General features: G+C 60.5%; 2 protein-coding genes across 2 annotated transcripts; one reads left to right on the plus strand and one right to left on the minus strand.

The window, feature by feature from the left end:
• Nucleotides 1–551: 551 nt before the first annotated feature.
• Nucleotides 552–5134, minus strand: BTBD17 (BTB domain containing 17). Its single transcript, XM_012778715.2, has 3 exons — nt 5001–5134; nt 3310–3586; nt 552–1843 (listed from the first exon to the last, which is right to left on the minus strand). Exons 1-3 carry the CDS (start codon nt 5083–5085, stop codon nt 769–771), a joined length of 1437 nt encoding a protein of 478 aa, XP_012634169.2. The 5' UTR covers nt 5086–5134; the 3' UTR covers nt 552–768.
• Nucleotides 5135–10745: 5611 nt separating this feature from the next.
• GPR142 (G protein-coupled receptor 142) lies at nt 10746–13338 on the plus strand. Its single transcript, XM_012778716.3, is given in 4 exon segments — nt 10746–10798; nt 10800–10837; nt 11599–11757; nt 12467–13338. Coding segments are annotated over 4 exon segments (1122 nt in total).
• The last annotated feature ends 6328 nt before the right edge of the window (nt 13339–19666 follow it).

A 19666-nucleotide genomic window follows, 5' to 3' on the forward strand; every position in this document is an offset into this window, starting at 1 on the left:
TGACCATGACCGATTAAGATGCAACCAACTCCCGTCCCTTCCACACACACACCCCCCGCCCCCCACTGGCTGTACTGCACCAACCTACCAGCACCTGCGGAAAGGGGTTTTCTCTAGACCCGAAGCCCTTCCCAGGGTGCAGCTAGCAAGGTCCTTTCATGCCCCCATCCCGCAGGGGTTCACACCTGCCCAGGCCCCCTCCCAGGGGAGACCAGGGACTTGGGGTGGCCTAGAGTGCAGAAAGCCTCACAGCCCAGACGAGGCGTTTGTGCCCTGGAAGTTGGGTCTCAGAAACTGCCCAGCCAGGCCCCTTGGCTTCAGGGTGGGAAACCTCCTGCAAGGGGGCCTGGGGTGTCCCGGGCTTCACAGGCTGCCCGGTGCTCTGACCATCTGGATGTTCTCCCCTGCCCTGCACCACGTCTGTGGCACCATGTCTGCACCAAGCCCCCATTCTCAGGGAATAGCTCAGTGAAGGGCAGGGGAGACCCGCAGCTTGTGGGACTCTCACTGGGATGTTTACACCCAGGGACTGGCGGCTCAAGCACCCCCTCACCTCTCTGAACATTGGTTTATTCTGGACCAAGAGGGTTGCCTGCAAGTCAGCTGTGGAATCAGCTGCAGACACCAGGCATGTGGTCTACCACCCCTCACCTGAATCCGCCCAGCCCCAAGGCCACCAGTGCCTGGCCACCGGGGACCCAGCTGGTAGCCACCTCGCCCTTCCCAGGTCCCCGGGGCCATCTAGGCCTTTATTTCCCAATTCGGAGGCTACTTGGGGGTCCGGATGAGGGTGTGGTAGACGGGCTTGACGATGAGGTGCAGGTGCAGTGCGTTCTCCACCAGGTACTCGGAGTTGCGCCGCTGCAGGTCGGCGTGCACCAAGAAGTCGCCGGCCTCCTCGCTGCTCTGGTGGAAGCTGTAGGCGTGGCGGACGAGCAAGCGGCCCTGCTGGCGCGCGCCCACGAGCACGGTCTTCTGGAAGCTCACGCCCGCCGCGTCGGCGCCGCTGCTGGCCGGTGTGACCACGAGCCGAGGCCGGCCGTCTTCAGGGCGCGCGGCGGGCAGCGCAGTGCCAGCAGCGTCCGCGTAGACGGGCCGCAGGCTGACGGGCAGCCAGCGCGGCGAGAAGAGCACGTTCCACGTGACCCGGCGGCCCGCGTCGTGGCCGCTCGGGCCCAGCTGCGTCTGGAAGCTGGTGCTGCGGTCGTCGCGGGCTGGGTTGTTGATGACCCACGGGGCGCCCCAGGCGGGCGCGAGGTAGTTGCGGGGCAGGAAGGCGCTGCCGTTCACGTCGAAGAACTTGGCGTAGTGCAGCGGCGAGGCGGCGTGGAACTGGTAGGCCTGCAGCAGCAGGTCGGCCACCGCGGGGCCGTGGCGCGCCAGGGCAGTGGAGCGCGCCTGCAGCTGGAACAGCTGGGCTGGCGGGATCATCGGGTAGCGGATGGCGCGCAGCGCGCGCTCGGCCACGGCGGGGGGCGGCCGCGCGCGGCCCAGCCAGGCCTCCAGCGCGTGGAACAGCTCCAGCTCGTCCTGCAGCACCAGGTCCGAGCGCTGCAGCAGCTGCGCCAGCAGCTCGGGGCTCACGGCGCCCCACTCGGCGCTGGCCGCCACGGCTGACAGGTTCCAGGCCAGGAACTGCAGGCAGCTCTCGCGCAGGGCCTCGTCCCCAGTGCTCACGGCGTAGTGGTACCAGCCCACGGCCGGGCCCGCGCCGCCCGCCAGGTGCGCGCGCATGTAGTCGGCCACGCCTCGCTGCAGGGAGGCCACACCGTACTTGGTGGCCAGCCTGTGCAGGGGGATGGCCTGGGCCAGCAGCACGGTCAGCTCCCCGCAGTACAGGTACCTGCGGGAGAGGCAGAGAGGTGGCGGAGGGTGAGGATCACGGCGCACCCCACCCCCTCAGCGCTGCTTTCTCTGAGTCCAGAGGGGACCCGGCCTGGAGGCGAGCTTCGTGGTCTGGGGCCCAAACCGAGCAGAATGGGCCCTGAGGCTTTGCGTCTTTTCCTCTCAAGAGTCCACCCAGGCCGTTCCCACTTCACAGCCCCTTCCTTCCCTTTCTTGAGGGGACATGGAAATCGCAGCCATTGACCGAGCCTCTAGGAGGTGCCCAGCCACGGGCTGGAGCAAAACGGATGTGGCTTCTGCGGTTGTGGGGTTTCCAGCCTGGTTCGTGTCCTACCACCTGCTTGCCCAGATTCTGGGCAAGTCTTTTAACTTCGATGACCCTTAGGCTAACCATCTGGGGAAGGGGGGTAGCGCCCACCGCCCACCCCTCAGGGTTACTGTGACAATCACAGACAGTCAAGAATCTTGTTAGAAAGTAGACTGTCAACACCAGTTAACTCTCCTTCTCCTGCCCCCCCTCCATTTCCTTTATGCAGCCTCACCTTCCTCCCTGCGTTTTTCCTCTCCCTCTGCTGTCTCTTGCTCTCATCTCATCTGCCACTGTGCCCCTGTTCACCCCACCAGCACACGGTGTTCCACTTGGCTCTGTAGGAGTGTGGCCGCAAGTGCCGGCCACCTGCCCTCACATCCACATCTCCCCTTTCCACTGCACCGGTTGCCTCTGCGAATAAAAGACTGCATTTCCCAGGCTCCCTTGCAGTGGGTGTGGCCACGTGACTGACTTCCAGTCAATGAGATGTCAGCGGTGGAGCATGGTGTGGGATTTAGGAGAAGGCTGGTTAAATGCAACTGACTCCGGGTAACAGGAAGACCCTTTTCTACCCATCTGTTTTATCCTCCTTCCTGTTGCCCGGAACTTGGAAGTGATGTCTGGAATTCTGCACCCGTCTTACCTAAGCCATTTTCTAGAACAGAGTTACTTTCTCAGACTATGGTGTGAATGGTGCCCCCTGCACAGCATTCTAGCAGGAAGCAGGGAGGTGGAGGAGAGAGCCGGCTAATTTTTTCAGCTCCCTAGCTCTGTGGTTCCAAACCTGGCTGGACAGCAAAGCCACAGAGAGGCTTTAAAATAAAAAATGATCGCTGGTCCCAACCCTAGACCTAAAACTGATCCAGGGTGGGGCCCAGGAATATGTGGTTTTCAAAAGCTCCCCTGACCAGGTTTGGAAATAGCTCTGAGAGGGTTAACAGGGCAGGGAAGTGACATCGAACTGCACAGAGCACACAGGCAAAGGGAGGGAGCTGCACCCCACTGTGCAAGAGGGCAGTGGGACCAGAGATGCCGGAGGTGGGGCACTGCCACCCCAACGACCTCTAAGGGCCCGGGCTTCCATGACCCTGTGGGTGGAGGAGCCAGGGGCGGGGGCAGGGATGAAGCCTCCCCCTAATGCTCCCCCTCCCCACCTGATGAACTTGTCGAAGACGGCGGCACAGTCCCGGGGCTCCTGCAGCACCACCTCGCTCTGGTTACTCAGCAGCCCCCTGAACAGCTCACTGTGCAGTCCCAGCAGCAGGCGGTGGGCGTGGAAGACCCGGACCTCGTCGGTGCCCGCAGCCTGCACCCGCAGGACCACGTCGCTGGCATTGCCCTGACGCAGCAGCTCCTGCAAGCGTTGCAGCAGCACCTGGGAGTGGTTGATGGAGGTGCCCGCTGCCTCCCCGCCGACATCGGCTCTCTGGGCTGCAGCAGGAAGGAACACAGCACAGCCTGAGAAGGCGCCCGGACCTGGGGCTTCGGTCTAAGGGTGCAGAGGGAGCAGCCGGAGACACATGTGCATGGGTGTGGGCAGAGAGCAAGGTGGGCCAAGGAAGGCTGTGAGTGCACACCTGTTTGTGCCTGTGAGCACATCCTGGGTGGGAAGCGTGTGCGGATGCAGACCCCGAGAGGATGCTCTTGGGAAGGGATGGATTTCGGGTGGGGAGAGTTTGGGACATTCCCAGAGCTGCTCTCTATGGTGCCAGAACCCCAGGCAAGGCTTGAGGAAACTCTTGGTCCCAGCCCCTCTCACCTCCTGAAGAATTGTCCCCCTAACCCCTCGGGGTTGTCAGCACTAGTGCATTCACTGACATGCTCACTGAGCCCCTCCTGTGTGCTGGACGTTCTCCTAAGCATTTGGAATATGGCCGTGGGCAAAATAAGCCAAGCCCCTAATGCTCACGAAAGCACAAATTGGCATATTAGATGAGTAGTAAGCACACAGATAAGCACTCTAGTTTAAAAGCGCCAGCCAGGGGATGAGCAAGTGTCAAGGCAGAGGAACCAGCCTTGCAAAGGCCCCTGAAGGGGGTAGCCTTGGTATGCCGGGCGCAGAGCAGGTAGGGAGGCCAGAGCAGCAGCAGCAGGAGAGGGAGGCAGGCGGGAGGCGAGGCTGCAGGCATGGCAGGGAAGCTGTCACCAGGCCCAGCCCTGCCCGCTTGGGTCCTGACCTGTGAGACAGAAACCCACTTTCCACGGGCTGCCTGTGGGGGCCGGGAGAAAGCACAGAGGCCAGGGGTGCTGGTCTGAGCCGTTCTCTCATGCTCCGGGGATGCCAGGACAGTTAGTTGGGGCTGTGCACTGCGCTCAGTTACAAAGCCTCAGCCAGCAGCTTTCCCAAGCTCAGGACAGCGAGAGGAGCCTTGCAGAGGGAGGCAGGGAGGGTGCCTGACAGCAGCAGATGGGCCCCATACACACACACACACACACACGGGCCCATGGTGAGTGTGGACAGCACAGAGCAGAGCATCTGTGAGACAGGGGGACCAAGGGACAAAGGGAGGGCGAGAGAGAAGCGGGTGGTGTGTTTCCCAGCCCCGCCTCCCCAAGCTGTCACTTTGAAGGACTTGAATGCTGATGGTGTCCCCATTCGGCCTCTGCCTGGGACAATGGGCAATGGAGGGTCTTCTTGTCCTTAAGACCCCTGCCTGCCTGCCCGGCGCCTCCTCCCCTCCCGGGCATGCTGCCCTCCTTCCTCCAGGAGGATGTGTCCATGGAGCAGTGGAGACCTTAGCTGGCTGGACACTGCCCCCACCAGGCCGGCCGTGTGCAGCGAGGGCTGGAAGGTCCTGCCCCTCCACCCCACCCTGCACCCCCACCCAGCCCACCGCCCACTCACCTGCACGAGTGGCCAGGCCCACCAAGGTCAGCATGGCCCAGAAGCTGCCCCAGGACCCGGGCTTGGAGTAGCCTACTCTAAGCATCTTTGTGCTCTGCCCCCAAGTCCACTGGAGGGACAGTGAAGCCCAGGCCACTCTGTTCACATCCCTCCTCCTTATATAGGATTCTGCACAAGGGGACAGCACCCCCTTCCTGCCTGGCCTCCCTCCCCCCACCCCCCACCCGACCCGGCCTCTGCCATGGATTGGTGGAAACTGGCCCCAGCTGTTGCCCAGGCAACCACTTAAGCCAGAGAGCGGCAGCCCCAGAGGCTATTGTGCTGCTGCTGGGCCCCCAAAGGGAACAGATCCGGAGCCCTCCTCCCCCCGCATCTCCTTACCCCCCAGCAGGACTAGCGGTTTCTCTCTCTGGGACGTTTTGGGCTCTCTGAAGGGCAGGCGAGGGGCTCCGGGACCACCGGCAGCCACCGGCCTGAGGGTCCCTGGCTCCCTCCCCCCCTCGCCCAGGCGCAGCCTCCGCCCTGGCACGAAACACACTTGGCAGCATGGTGGCTAGAGCGCCATGGTGAGCCGGCTGCAAAGGCAGGGCCTGGCGGGGGGTGAGGAGAGGCAGCTCAGGCTCCCACCCCTCCTCCAGTCCCATTTTGGGGCAGGCCAGCTCTCCGGAGAGGAGGGCAAGCATCTCTCGAATAGCGAGTAGCAGCCCATGGGGTAACTGTATCATTTCCTTGTTCTTTGTTGGAGGAAGCTCCTGGCATGCTCTGGGGGGGTGATGGGCCCGTAAGAAAGCTGTATGGGGACTGTGACCATCGCCCTCCTGGAGTCAACGTGTGTTGAGACGGCCGGGCTGGGCGAACAGCAGATGCACCCAACCCCGCGCACCGCTGTGTGGGGAGGACCCCTTCCCAGGGCACGCCTGGCCACCTTCCCGCCCTGAGCTCCAGCCGGCCCAAGGCCGGGCACCTGTCGGCCCCGCCACTTCCTTCCTTTCATTGGCCTTCCCCGAGTGGCCTCAGGTCTCTGAGCTCGCCTTTTTGGAAGGTTTCTTTTACCAGATTCTGCCTAATTTCCAACTGTAACTTCTCCCAGAGTTTCAAAGAGGCATGCCGCTGATTTGGCACCCCACTGTGACTAACTATAGGGAAACTGAGGCAGAGGGCTAGGTTGGAGCAGGGCTTTTCCAAAAACAAAGGCAACAGAGGGAAGGGGCTTGAGGTCTTGAGCCCAGTGGGCGCGTGTGTGTGCGCGTGCGCATGTGCAGGGCGGAGTGCTTTGAGTCCTTACCTCTGCAGCTCTTTGTGGGCGGGACTCCTTTGAGGCTGATAGCTGAACTGAGTGGCTCCCAAGGAATGCGGCTCCCAAAGAAAGGTCCTGGATTGGGGATGGATTGGCTCGTCCCCTCCCTTGCTCTCTCGATCCCAGAGACCAGCTTGATGCATTGATTTCTGCCTCTGGCTGATACAGAGAGGCCCGACAGCTCCACCCCCTCTCTGGAGCCACAGAGAGAGCAAGAATTGGGTCTGGCACCTGCCTCGTCCGGGTTGGCAGAGTCGGAGCTCTCTGGCCCAGCAGAACCCCTCTGGCTGCCCTGACGTCCACGCCTGCCTTGCTTTGTCCAGACCCACCATCCCTCGCCCACTGGCTGCCCGCCTGCCCTGCCCGTGGGCCGCACCACATCCTGGCTCAGCCCCGCAAGTCGGGGTCTCCAAGCAACGGGATACCCCGGGCCTCCAGGGCAGCCCAGCGTCCACACACGGTTCTTTTCCATAAGAATGTCCTGATGATAAGGAACCCACTACTCAGAAAACGGCCATCCGGTAGACCCGCTTCCCAACACCAGCCTCTTTGAGCTTCTGCGCCTGTCCGTCTTGGAGGGTGGCCCATTGCACCGGCGTCTCCCACCCTCCACCTGGAAACCAGAGATCCCCGGGGCAGGACCTGGCATCTGTCTTTTCTGAGCACTCCCGGGTGACTGCTATGTGCACCCCAAGACAAGATCCCCCCACCAGGGTTAGATCAGAGGCATTTCAAGTGGGAAGGGAGCTGGGGCCCTGGGTTACCAGGAAGACCCAGGAGGGTCACCTCTGGCTCCCCGTCTCTAAGAGGCCCCACCTCCCACTATTTCCTTCCTTTATTTTCTTTCTTCCTTTCTTTCCTGGCTGGTCAAGTGAAGCAGTGGGTGTGCAGAATGAACAAAGAAATCTGTAACTGGTTTGATCAATCGGTTTTAAACACCACCGCACTCAGGCCAGCCTTCCCACTATTTCTAACCTCCCTTAAACCGGACTGTCTTCTAATGATTTAGACACTGGCTTTCCACAGAGGCATTCTCTGTTCTCATTTTCTTGGTCCAAGGGTTGCTGGAGAGTGTGTGTGTGTGTGTGTGTGTGTGTGCAATGCATGTGCATGCATATGTGTGCACTGTTTGTACTTGTGTGTGAATGCTCATGCACGTGGTAGGTGTATGAGTGTGCACGTGTATCTGCGTGTGCATGTGTGTGGTGTGCGTGTGCATGCATGTGTGTGTGTGTGTGTGGTGTGCGTATGTGTGCTCACGTACATGTGTATGGGGGGTGTTGGGTGGGAGAGGGGAAGCAGGGCATTTGCCCCGCACAGTCTTTGTGATGGCGCAGCCACAGCACTGCACTTTATTTGACCCCGGGGACCTGCAAACTCCTTAATTCCTTTAAAGCAAGTCTGCTGAGCTCACAGCGAGAACAACGCCCAGGGAGGAGCCTCACTTCCTGCTGGAGACGCAGTGTTCATAGCCTAGGGGACTTGTCTGAGGTCTCGCTGCCTGGAGCTGGACTTCAGGACTCGAATGTTGAGTTCTGCTGACTTTTCTTTCCCCACGCCATGCTGTCGTTCCTGGAAACCTATTTCAGTTGTGATAAGTTATATCCACCGGACAAGGAATCTCTAGGGCTGTAAAAGCAACTGAAAACTCTTGCCATCTTGGGGCAGGATGAAGAGTTTCTGAACCTGTGAAAGGGGGTGATCAGACACCAGACGGTGATCACACCACGCAAGGCCCCAGACCCGGCCCCTACCTGGCAGCCGTCCCCACATCCGCAACGTCTCTTGTCCTGAGTTAGGGTTGATGAGTGGCTTGGACACCTAGATTGGGGAACAGGGAATGATGAGTTTAGGGTCCAGGCCCTATGTCCTCAGGGGGGCACATTAAACAGGAAGGACTCTTTCCCTGAAGTGACTCACACCCCATCCGAAGCTCCCTGAAGCCGGGCTGTCCCGTCACAGGGGCACATCTGCTTTCCCACTCCGCACACCCGATCATGCTGTTCCCAGAGCGAATGCCCTTCCCCATCTGGTCCCTGGCTGCCGCCTGCATGAAACCTGAGCTCACAGGGCCCCCCTTCCGGAATGTTGTGTGAGGGTGTGAAAAGTGAGCAGCTCTGGGGGAGGAACAAACATGAGCTCACGTTCCAACTGCCACCACGCACCAGCTCTGTGACCTCAGCCAAATAGCTTAACTTCCCTGAGCCTCAGTCTCCCCTTGTGTAAAATGGAGGGGACCAGAGTCAGCTTGCGGGGCGGCTGCCTGGATGACAAGCGTAGGGACAGGCAAACGAATCGTCCACCTGGTGCACGTGCCTGGGCAGGTCCGGCTGGACTGGCCGCAGCTGACGACTTCACAGCCCAAGAGGATGAGGCGTGCAGCTGTGCATAGGTAACATCTGCTACGGGCTGGCCCACCCCGCACGTGTCTGCCTCGGTGGGCAGAATCCGCCCCCTACCCCACTGTGGGCTAGCAGCCTGCCCTGGCCACCAACACAGCACCACGCAGGAAAGAATCGCCACCACCCAGAAGGGGTCCCTCACCTCTGACGCTCCTGCCCGTGACTTACCTGCCCCGTCCTGTCTGCTGTGGTCACTGAGCTGGGAATCTCTCCAGCTGTGGATCCTTCAGACCCTGTGTCTCGAATCACAAAACCCCACGCTGTTGGCGGTGAGTATTACGACGTCCCTCGTGGGGTGCAAAACATCCTACGGCCACACATCCCTGCGGGACATCATCGCTGTCCTGGGTACGGAGGCACTTTCTGGGGAAGATGAGTTGACTATGTCCTGTGCATGGAAAACATGGTGTTTCGCGTCTCAGCCATTGGAGGTTGCTGAGGTCTTCGCGGGTCCCCTAGGGAAGCTGGCCCCTCTGGCCGAGGCTGTCCAAGGGCCCCAGCAGACCCAGAGCAGGCCTGGAGGGCAGGGCTGTGAAGACATGGTGGTGGCAGCTGCTCAGCTGGCCGAGGGGCGTGCATGAGGGGCCCCCCTCCGTCTGTCTCTCTCTCCTTGCCCCTCTGTGCACGCCACATCAGAGCCTTGGTTGAAGCCATTGTGTTCTATCTGCAGAGTATTTAAGGTTTTCAGTAAATAAAAACAAAATGCAGGGAGAGGGAGTAAATGTTGGCAGGGCCGCCGCCGCTCCCCGTCACATGAGGGTGTTCTTTCCAACCTGACTATACCCCTGGCCTCGTGCTGCAGGGACATGGCAGCCTCGGGGATTACCTGCCACTTGCACTTTCGGGGGCTGGAGTCCCAACACTCTGCCAGGGACCGGTCCTGAGCCCGCACTGCCTGCTGCGCTGGTCCCCCTGCGCCACCCAGGGGGCTGGCCAAAACGGTGGGATGCCCGGCTTGCAGGGTCAGGATGTGGCCACCAGGGGGCAGCGAGGCCTCAGCTGTGAGTGCTCAGAGTTGGGGCCCCGGGGGTGGGAGGTGAGGTGGCTCCAGGCCCAGACATGGGCTCTCACGTGGGGAGCTGGGAGGCCCCTGCATTCCCTGCTACATTCCCTGCTACATCCCCAAGGACAGGCCGTGGGAAGCGATTCCAGGCTGGGCCTCGGCTTCCCCCTGGGTACCTCTGTCCCGGGTGTCCACCCACCATGGGGCTGCTCTGGCCGCTGTACCCCAGGGCAGGGGAGCTGGTGGGCACAGACCTGGCCTCTTCAGCATGCGCACGGCACCTGCTGGTGTTTATTTGCCAGGGACTGATTTTCTTGAGGGATGGTCCATTTCACCAGGGCCAGGAAAACAACAGCTTGCGGCACCACCAGGTCTTGTTTCCCAGCGCTGGCTGCTGGCAGCCCGGGGCAGGCTGCTCCTGGGTTGGCTGTCCACGGTGCATGGTTCCTGCCACCCTTCCTGGCCAGCAGCCCCCTCGTGGCCCCAGGTGGCCTCGGCCGCTCCCCCCACCATGGCCTCTGTGGGACTGGCCCCTTAGGCCTCTCTCCTGCGGTGGCCTCACCCCTCCCACCTGGTCCTGTCCCCCTGGGGCAGAAGTGCCCTTCTCTCTTCCCTGCCAGGAAACTCCTTGCAGAGTGTGGATGCCTGGAATCCTTCTGCCTGTCCCCAAAGTCCTCACCCTGCAGTAGGACCCCTAGCCAAGCCAGGGCCAGTGTGCAGAGTGCCTGGAGCCCTGATCCTGCCACCCTGCCTCTTACCCTGCCTTCCCTCTCCCCGAGACAGACCATGCCCCCCAGTCCTTTTCTCCTAAAGCCCCCCACCAGGCCCGACCCCCTACCCTGCAGTGTACCCCGAGGCTCCGCAGAGGCACCTACTAGAAGCTCACTCCCCTGTGCCTCCGCCCCAGCCTTTCCTTTCTCCTCCCTTTCCTCCCCCCACCGTTGTGCTAACAGGCTCAGTGCCTCGCTCACTCACTCACTCGCTGGCTCGCTGGCTCGGTGCAAACAACTGCTTAGAGAGCAGGGGTGCAGGTACAGCTGGTGATGCTGGGAGGCAACTGCGGGGACCCCCAGGAGAGGCCACAGGTGACCCAGGACTTGGCCCAGGAGCATGGGACTTGAGGGACGAGACACAGGTAATGCATCCATGGGGCGAGGGACAGGGTGGAAGGCAGGAAGGGCAAGAGGCAGGTGGGGACCTAGAGGCTGGGGCAGGGGGAAGCTGAGGGTGAGTGGACAGTGAGTGCCGCTCCCCGGTTTAGCAGGAAATCCAAAGCTAGAAGGTAAAACCGAAAGAGACTCACAGTGTGGTTTGGTGGAGCAGGAGCCACAGCACGTGGAGGGTGGTCCTCCCAGACCGGCCACCTTACCTCTGTGGACTCAGTTTCCCCAGCTGAAGACCAGGGCCATTCCAGCTTCAGTGGGCTAACCTATGAAGGGGGTGCTCTTCAGCTTAGAAAAGAGGGGACCCCATTAACAACCTGTCCTTAGAGGGGACGCTGTTGAGTGCAGCAGTGCAGCCACTGGGGCCCCCGTGGGGCAGGATGGCCGCGGGTGCGGGCTGAAACACAGCTGCGCCTGCCACACTCGCTCACCCACCCACCCGGAGGAGGCCCAGCACCCTGGGGGCCTGGCTCAGAGCCTCTGCTGTCGAGGGTGAGGACCCACAGGGAGTGATGTCTCTTGGCAGCAGGCCAGGCCGCCAGGGACTTCTTCCCACCCGTGGGGTGGCCGGGCCACTGAGGGGTGGAGTTGATGAGAATTCTGTTTGCCTGGCCCTGCCTGGAGTCTGCACTGAGCAGGGTGAGCAGAAAGACCCAGGGTCAGGGTGGGGCTGCTGTCAAGCCAGGCTGGAGAGAGACCAAAGGCCGTGACCTTGCCGATCTGGCCTCCCTAGCTGGGCAGCCACAGACCGCCCTGCCGCCCACACCCAACGGCAGTGGGCCAAGCCCGGAGTCTGGAGACCGCTGGCTGGAGATCCCAGAGCCGTCCCCGTGTGTGGCTGGCGTGATCCCTGTCATCTACTACAGCGTCCTGCTGGGCCTGGGGCTGCCCGGTGAGTGGGGAGCTGCGGGCTGGGGGCTTGGGCTTGGCCGGAAATGGGGGTCCTCCTTCAATGGGTGCCAGTCCTCTGCACTGACCCCTGAGGCCCAGGATCAGAGACCCCAGGGCTCCCCTTGCCTTTACGGGGGTATTCTGGGTCACTGGGAGGCACAGTGCAGAAGGGAGTAAAAGTGAGGGCTGGGATTTGGGGTGCTCAAAGCTAAACCCAAGGTTTCACCAGAGCAGACAGCCCCCTCCCACGCCAGCAGCAAGCCCTGTCCCCAGGTGACTACGTTCTCCAGGCCCATGCTCAGCGCGGTGCCAGCTCCCCGGCACCCAAGGTGGCCGCTGCCTTCCGAGAGCAGAGCTTGGGGAGGGGTGTGTGCGTGGGTGCAGGAAGGGATGGGTGGTCTCAGCCTGGTAAGCAAACCCATCCTGCTGCGGAGGGCTATGAATACCTAAAAAGGACCGGGAGGGGAATGCCACAGGACAGGTGGCTTCTGAGCACACCCTGCCCCATGAGTTCGCGGGTGAAGACAGTGACCTGCAGCGTGTGGACGGGCAGGCCAGGGCTGCCCTGGTTGGCCTTCTCGGTACAGTGGGTTTTAAGAGGGATCTGGAAAGAGGAAAAAGAGGGACGGTGACACTTTGAAAAGCGAAGTCTGAGCATCTCTTTGAACACCTCTGACCTCTCTCTCCCCTCCCATCCCGGCGGCCATCAGTCAACCTGCTGACCGCGGCGGCCCTGGCCCGCCTCGCCGCCAGGACCAGGAAGCCATCCTACTGCTACCTCCTGGCACTCACGGCCTCCGACATCGTCACCCAGGTGGTCATCGTGTTCGTGGGCTTCCTCCTGCAGGGGGCCGTGCTGGCCCGCCAGGTGCCCCAGGCCGTGGTGCGCACGGCGAACATCCTGGAGTTCGCTGCCAACCACGCCTCGGTCTGGATCGCCGTCCTGCTCACGGCCGACCGCTACAGCGCCCTGTGCCGCCCCTTGCGCCACCGGGCTGCCTCGTCCCCGGGCCGCACCCGCCGGGCCATCGCCGCCGTCCTGGGCGCCGCCCTGCTGACGGGCATCCCCTTCTACTGGTGGCTGGATGTGTGGAGGGACGCCGACCCCCCCAGCACGCTGGACAAGGTCCTCAAGTGGGCTCACTGCCTCATCGTCTACTTCATCCCTTGTGGCGTGTTCCTGGTCACCAACTCGGCCATCGTCCGCCGGCTGCGGAAGAGGGGCCGGCGCGGGCCGCACCCCCGGGTGGGCAAGAGCACAGCCATCCTCCTGGGGGTCACCACGCTCTTCGCCCTCCTCTGGGCGCCCCGGATCTTCGTCATGCTCTTCCACATGTACGTGGCCCCCGTCCACCGGGACTGGAGGGTCCACCTGGCCTTGGACGTGGCCAACATGGCGGCCATGCTCAACACGGTGGTCAATTTCTGCCTCTACTGCTTCGTCAGCAAGACTTTCCGGGCCACTGCCCGGCAGGTCATCCACGACGCTCACCTGCCCTGTGTGCCGGGGTCACGGCCAGAGGGCATGGTGGCGGAGCCTGCGCAGAAGCCCCTGGGAGTCCCCAAAGGAACAGAACTGTAGGGGAGGGGTCCAGCCAGGGTGCTCGGGTAGCTCAGGGCCACAGGCACTGGGGCCTATGTGGTTGCGCCCAGCAAAGCTCAGTCGACACCGCCTGCGTCGCCTGGCTGGGGGTGGAGGCTCCTCCTTCCAGGGTAGCTCCCTAGTAGAGGGGAGGACAACGTAGCCAGCTCTTGCGTTTGCCTCACCGGCCGTCCCCACTTCCTGGGAAAGGAAAGGCCCCCCCCCCAGGCACAGGCTAAAGTGTCAGCCACCGTGGCATTCCTTTGTGAGGGGCATTTTGCCTGGCATGTTGCAACGCTAAATTAATGTTGGTTGAATGAACGTACAGCTGGATGGACGGAGGGATGTGAATCGTGTCCAGCCCACCCCCTTTCCTGGGGCCTGCCTCTCACCCCTGAACTGATCACCTCTCTGGCTCCTGGCGGCAATGCCAGGGTTTGAAAAGGAAGACAGCTGCAGGTTCAAGGCCTTTCCTGGGCTAGGGGGAAAGTGTTCCAACCAAAAGTGTTGGTTGGAATGGGGGGGGCGGGCACTTGGGCCTTAGGGTCAGGCAGAGGGAGGAAGTGGTCTTGAAGCAGATTTGCTGCACCAGCCTGGGTCCATCCAGCCCGGGAGACACAGCCCGTCCGGTCTCAGACATCCTGGTTCAATTGTGCTTTACTCCCTGCCCTGGAGCCAGAGCGGGTGCAGGGCCCAGAATGGGCTCTGGGGCTGCAGTTTTCACTGTGGCCAAAGAAATGGCCTCTCAGGCCAGGGCACGGGGATAGCAGGAAGGGAGGACTTCGCTGGAGGGGACCCTCAAGCCCCTGCTGAGTCCTCCAAGCCCACGCCCCTTGGAGCAAGGCCTTTTCCTCCACCAAGGGGAGGAAGGAGCTGGCTGAGCTCGGGCCAAGGGGGACTCAGCCCGGCCCCTCCCTCCCGCCCAGCTCTGCTGCCGGCCTAGAGAGGCAGCTGGGAGAGATTAGCAGATGGAAGTCTTACCTGCTCCAGGTATTGGGTAAACACATTAGTGGCCAGGCTGGGGCCACTTTCTGACCTTTGTCCTTTGTCCTGAATGGGAGGTTCAGACCTGGCCTCCACCCCTTTCATGGGATGACATAGACAAAAGAGCCAGATGTGCACCGGGCACACAGTCAGTGCAGAGTAAATGCTCAGCTTTCCCCTTATCCTCTCTACATCTCCCCAGAGCAAGGAGGTCCACACAGGCAGGCCAGAAAGAGGATCACGCAAGTTACCCTTTAGCTCCAAAAAGCTCTGAAAACCAAAACATTGTTCCTCAGTCTGCCGCAAACACACGTCGTGGCACAGGCTGACCTGACAGATGTGAGACGACTTCCGGTCCCGACGGGGGCCTGTGACTGGACACTGCGTGCTGCAGCCGCACACCCGCCCGGGAGCGCGGTCTGGGGCAGGTTGATGCACCGGCTCTGTTCCTTGCTTGAGCAGGAGGAGGAGGCGGGATCCCAGGGGTAGCGGGGGGCACTGGACGGTGCCTGCCCCGGCCCAGTCCAGCTCTGCCCCATGGGAGGACAGGGAGGAGAGCAGAAGCTGCCCTGGATGCAGAACCTGGTGGAACACTGTGGGGGAGGGGCTCCTTGCCACTCCGGGAGACACTGCGGGGACCCCGCCACAGGGCGCCCAGTGACAGGGAAGAGCGTCTTCGTGGACGGCCACGAAGGCTGGTCTAGGCCGGTGACGGGATGCCTCTTTCAACTGGCCGGTGGGCTGTTCTCCAGGAGACCAGAGCGCAAGAGTGGCTCACCTGGCCCTGAGCACCGGCTAAACCAGAAACGATTGTGGAGGCTCTTTTGAGGCAAGCAGAGTTTTGCACAGGTTGGGGCTTCAAGGTGCCAGAACGCCAGGGTTAATATTTCACTGGTACCCACAGGCTGGGGCAATATCAGTGTTTCCAAACAACCCTGCAAACTCAGTGATAGAACCATTTTACAGACTAGGGAAACTGAGGCACAGAAGGGTTAAACATTATAGTCCGCCCTTAGCACAGAGCCGGCCAAGAGCGATGCAGAGACTCAATCCCGTCCCTTGTCTGCTGGTCCCTGGGCCACTGCCCGTTGCACCCATGCCTTTCAGGGGCTCTCAGGTGTAGATGCTTAGAGGAAGGGCGGTTCTCAGGGGGGCTCTGCCTTGCTTGGAACTCCCTAGTCCTGGGTTTGTCGTTATTTGAGAACCAATATCATATTTTCCTAATAAAATGCATTAGTTAACAGGTTTTTAAAAACAGTTTTGTAACCTTTAATAAAATGAAGAGATCATCGCTTCAGTAAGCATGTCACTGAAATGTAAATGAAAAGTTTATTAAATCTGCCCTTGTTGTTTCCTTCGTTTTTATTATTAAACTCTCAACTGACTTCTAGAGTAAAGACTAAACTGGTTTCCATTTATCCTTCTCCCTCCATACTTCGCCCACCCACCCATCCACTGAAATATCGTGGCTAATGGAAATTCTTCTTGCAATTCTTTTTTTATTATTTATTTGTTTATTTATTTTGAGACAGAGTCTCCTCTGTTGCCCAGGCTACAATGCAGTGGCATCATCATAGCTCACAGCAACCTCAAACTCCTGGGCTCAAGCAATCCTCCTGCCTCAGCCTCCCAGGTAGCTGGGACTACAGGCACTCGCCACGATGCCTGGCTAATTTTTTCTACTTTTAGTTGCCTGGCTAATTTTTTGTCCTATTTTTAGTAGAGACAGGGTCTCGCTCTTGCTCAGGGTGGTCTCGCACACCTGAACTCAAGCAATTCTCCTGCCTCAGTTTCCCAGAGTGTTAGGATTACAGGCGTGAGCTACCGCACCTGGCCCTTTTGAAATTCTAGGTTTATTTACAATTCCCACTACATACTGTCTGTTTTGCCAGCCCATCATACTATCGTTAATCTTTCGTTAACATTTAAGGATGGTTATTTGTCACGTGTCTTTCATTTCTTCCCCAGCCTTATGTGATCTTTGCCGGTTTGAAAGTTGGTGGATAAATTATTTCCTGGACTCTATGTATATTGGTTTTCTAGGGCTGCCATAACAGAATACTGCAGACCGGGGGTGCGTAAATAACAGAAATTTGTTTTCTTGCACCTCTTTGAAGGCCCCATCTCCAAACACAGTCACATTTTAAGGTACCAGTGGTTGGGTCTCCAACATATGAATGGGGGGGGGGACGTATCCGAGGGCAGTTTCTTTCTTTAAGACACTTCCCTGAGTCCACTATACACCTTCCACACTGATGGTATCTTTTCATTCAGAAAAGGTTTCTTGGTCGACCCCAGTGGCTCATGCCTGTAATCCTAGCACTCTTGAGCCCAGGAGTGTGAGGTTGCTGTGAGCTAGGCTGACGCCACGGCACTCTAGCCCGGGCAACAGAGTGAGACTCTGTCTCAAAAAAACAAAAAAGTAAACACTGAGCTGGGTGGGTGCTGGCAAGGACCACAGGACAGCCTTTGACATGGGGGTGTCTTGGAAATCCAGCCTCCTTGTTGGCGAGGGCAGCGTGAGCTCCTAGGAGGGTCTTACGCCTGTCCCTGCCATCTCAGACAGCAGGGGGCACTGCAGGACCAGCTGTGTGGATGGTCAGCCCGGGACTGGAGGGCGGATCTTTAGGCCAGATTTATAGGATGATCCAAGTTCTTACAAAGAATCCCTGCCTGCCCCGGGGGCCCACAGCCAGCGTGGAGTAGGTGGGTGGGAGACCTCAGCCGTACCCCTTGTCACTCTCCTCTGTCCTGAAGCCACATCTGCCACGCTGGGTTGGCCAGCCCTGGGCGCTGCAGCTCCCTGCAGTTTTCTCAGATCATTCCGGTGGCGTCCTGAGCATGGCCGGACTGAAGGTTCCCTTCATCACTCCTCCCCCTACCACTCACTGGCAGGGTACGGGCAGCCCTTCCAGCTGGCCTCCCCACTCTGGGGAGCTTGGCCTGCCTGGGTCCAGAGCCCCTGGGGCTCAGTCGGCGTCTGGCTCCCGCCTGCCCCACCCCCCATGTCGGTGGTTCCTGTCCATGGCAGCCACATGGGCATCCTGCCCTCCAAGCTACTGTGAGCCTTGGCAGCAGCGGCTCCGCCCGGCAGGACGGGGAAAGGGGCCAGGAAGGTATTGGGGCAGGGGGACTGCCACAGCCCACGGCAAGGCGGGAGCAGCGGTGGTTCCTGGAGATGCCACAGCTGGAGCTGACCTCCTCCCTCTTGTCACAAGCGGGAGGGAGAATCCTGTGTCCTTACTCCAGCCCCAGCCCTCACCGGTCTGCTGCCCCCTCCCCAGTTTGTGGGGTCCGGTGAGCCTCTGCACCATTTGGGGGGCAGCCATGCAAACAGGCCTAGGTCTGGGGGCCTTGCTGGGGTGCCACCGCTCAGGGAAGAGGGGAAGGTGGGAGGTGGGAGGTACTCGCCGGCCCCTCTGTCCGAGGCCTGCGCACTCAAGGGCCTGAAAGGGGGCCCACCCTGGGGAGGAGGTGGCTGCCTGCCCAGCCTCCCTCACTTCTCATGGAAGGCGAGATGAGTTCTTCTTTCAGCTCTTTCTGGAGAAAGTGGGTGAGGGCCTGACTTCACCAGATGCCTGCCATGCGATTTGAGTAACAGAGCCCCACTTGCCCTCCTCTGACTCGGTTTCCTCCTTTGGACAATGGGGTGGGCGGGTGGGGGCAGGGAGGCCAGCCCCATCTCTGAGCCCCAGGCCCCTGTCTTCCTGAGCTGCCCCTGGGCAGGGGCTCCTTCCAGTCGCAGGTGCCCCTCCCACCGGCTCACCAGGCCCCTCCCACCGGCTCACCAGGCCCCTCCCACCGGCTCGCCAGGCCCCTCCCACCTGCGCCCTCGCCCGGCTGCTGGAGGCAGAGGAGTTAATGACATCTGAGGCGGTTCCATCCCCAACTCCTCTGATATGTGTATTTAGCAGGTTGGCAGGGCGGGAGTGGACGCCAAGATGCCCTGGCACCGCGGTCCCGATTTACCACACCTCTCCTGGGGAGCGGGTGGGGGATGGTGGAGGGGGGACCAGCTAGACGGAGGGAAGGGGGGTGCGTGAGCTGGCTTTAAGCGGAAGGCTGTGCTCTTGGAAAGGACTTGCGCCCCGTGGGCAGGGGGTTCTCACCTGTGGGAGGAGGACAGAGTGACCTGTCTCCCAGGGACATGGAAGGATTGTGGGAAAGAGGGTGGAACAGAGCACTTAATGATGCCTGGAAAGCTCCAACCACCTCCTGAAAGGGAGGGACCCCAGGCCAGGGAGCAAGGTGCCTGCAGGCTGCGTCTGTCCTGGTGCCCCATGCCCCGCCTCGGAGCTGTGCCTCCAGTGTGGGGCGTGGGCAGCACTGCCGTGGCCAGTGGAGACACGGGCAGGCAGGCCTGTTGCACCCCCGCTTGAGAGCACTGCCAAGGGCCCTGCCCCCGGGAGCCAGCCCCGCCTGGGCTGATCTGAGAACCAGGCGGGGCCAATTTTTATGTTAAGGAGAAACATGTGAACCACCTTGTTCCAATTCCTCCATCTCCCGGGACCTCAGGGTGTTCATTCATAGGAAGATGCTTTGTTTGTTTGTTTAACAGGAGTGTCAGCACCTTCCCCAAGACCTGAGGATAATTCTGCAAATCTTGGCTTTTCAGCCCCAGGGCTTGTCCCCAGGGGCCAGGACAGAGGGCTGGGCCTCACTGGCGAATCCCACAGCACCTTCTTCCCAGGCGATAGAGTAGTAGTTCATCCAGATCCAGGGAGCCTCCCGCTTCTCCTGGACTTCATTTCCCTGACTCTGTGCATTCCAGCCACACCCCCCGCTGAGACCTTGGGGTACCTGCGCCTCCAGGTGGGGACCCCTGCAGCCGGCACAGATTCAGCTTGCAGGGTGAGCGGTGGGCCCTTCCAGGAGCAATCCAGCGGTCACTTGCCACCAAGGCACGCCAGCCCATCCCAGTGTTAGTCTATTTTGATTCCCCTAATCAGGGGGCATCGCCCTTTTAGAACTTTCTGTGTCATGAACCTTCAGGGAGGCAGCTCACCCTAACCCCTTCCCCAGGGGCCGCCTCCCAGCGCCTGCAAACTGCGAGGACAGCATTTGACCTGATGTTATTTCTAGAGAAAATAAAAGTAAGGCGACAAGTATATGAGAGCCGCTCTGCAATGCGATGCAAAGAGCATGCAAAGAGCACAGGGGTCCCAGCCCCCTGGCAGCACCAAGGTGCCAGGTGACCTTGAGAAGCCATTTCTAATCTCCAGGTCTCAGTTATCTTGTTTGTAAAGTGTGGAGGTTGGGCTAGACGGGGATCTATGGTCGCTTCTGTTACCAACTCAGTTTCTGATGAGGCGCCTAAGCCTAAGTTGAGAGTAGAAGAGGCAGA

The sequence above is a fragment of the Microcebus murinus genome, chromosome 18, assembly GCF_040939455.1.
Source record: "Microcebus murinus isolate Inina chromosome 18, M.murinus_Inina_mat1.0, whole genome shotgun sequence".
Taxonomy (NCBI): domain Eukaryota; kingdom Metazoa; phylum Chordata; class Mammalia; order Primates; family Cheirogaleidae; genus Microcebus; species Microcebus murinus.

Bases quoted from the DNA above. Each gene is read 5' to 3' on its own strand.
- BTBD17 (XM_012778715.2), bottom strand. From the start codon at position 5,085: ATGCTTAGAGTAGGCTACTCCAAGCCCGGGTCCTGGGGCAGCTTCTGG. The intron at 3,587-5,000 runs GTGAGTGGGCGG...TTCCTGCTGCAG, and splicing joins GGGCCTGGCCACTCGTGCAG to CCCAGAGAGCCGATGTCGGC. The intron at 1,844-3,309 runs GTGGGGAGGGGG...CCTCTCCCGCAG, and splicing joins GTCTTCGACAAGTTCATCAG to GTACCTGTACTGCGGGGAGC.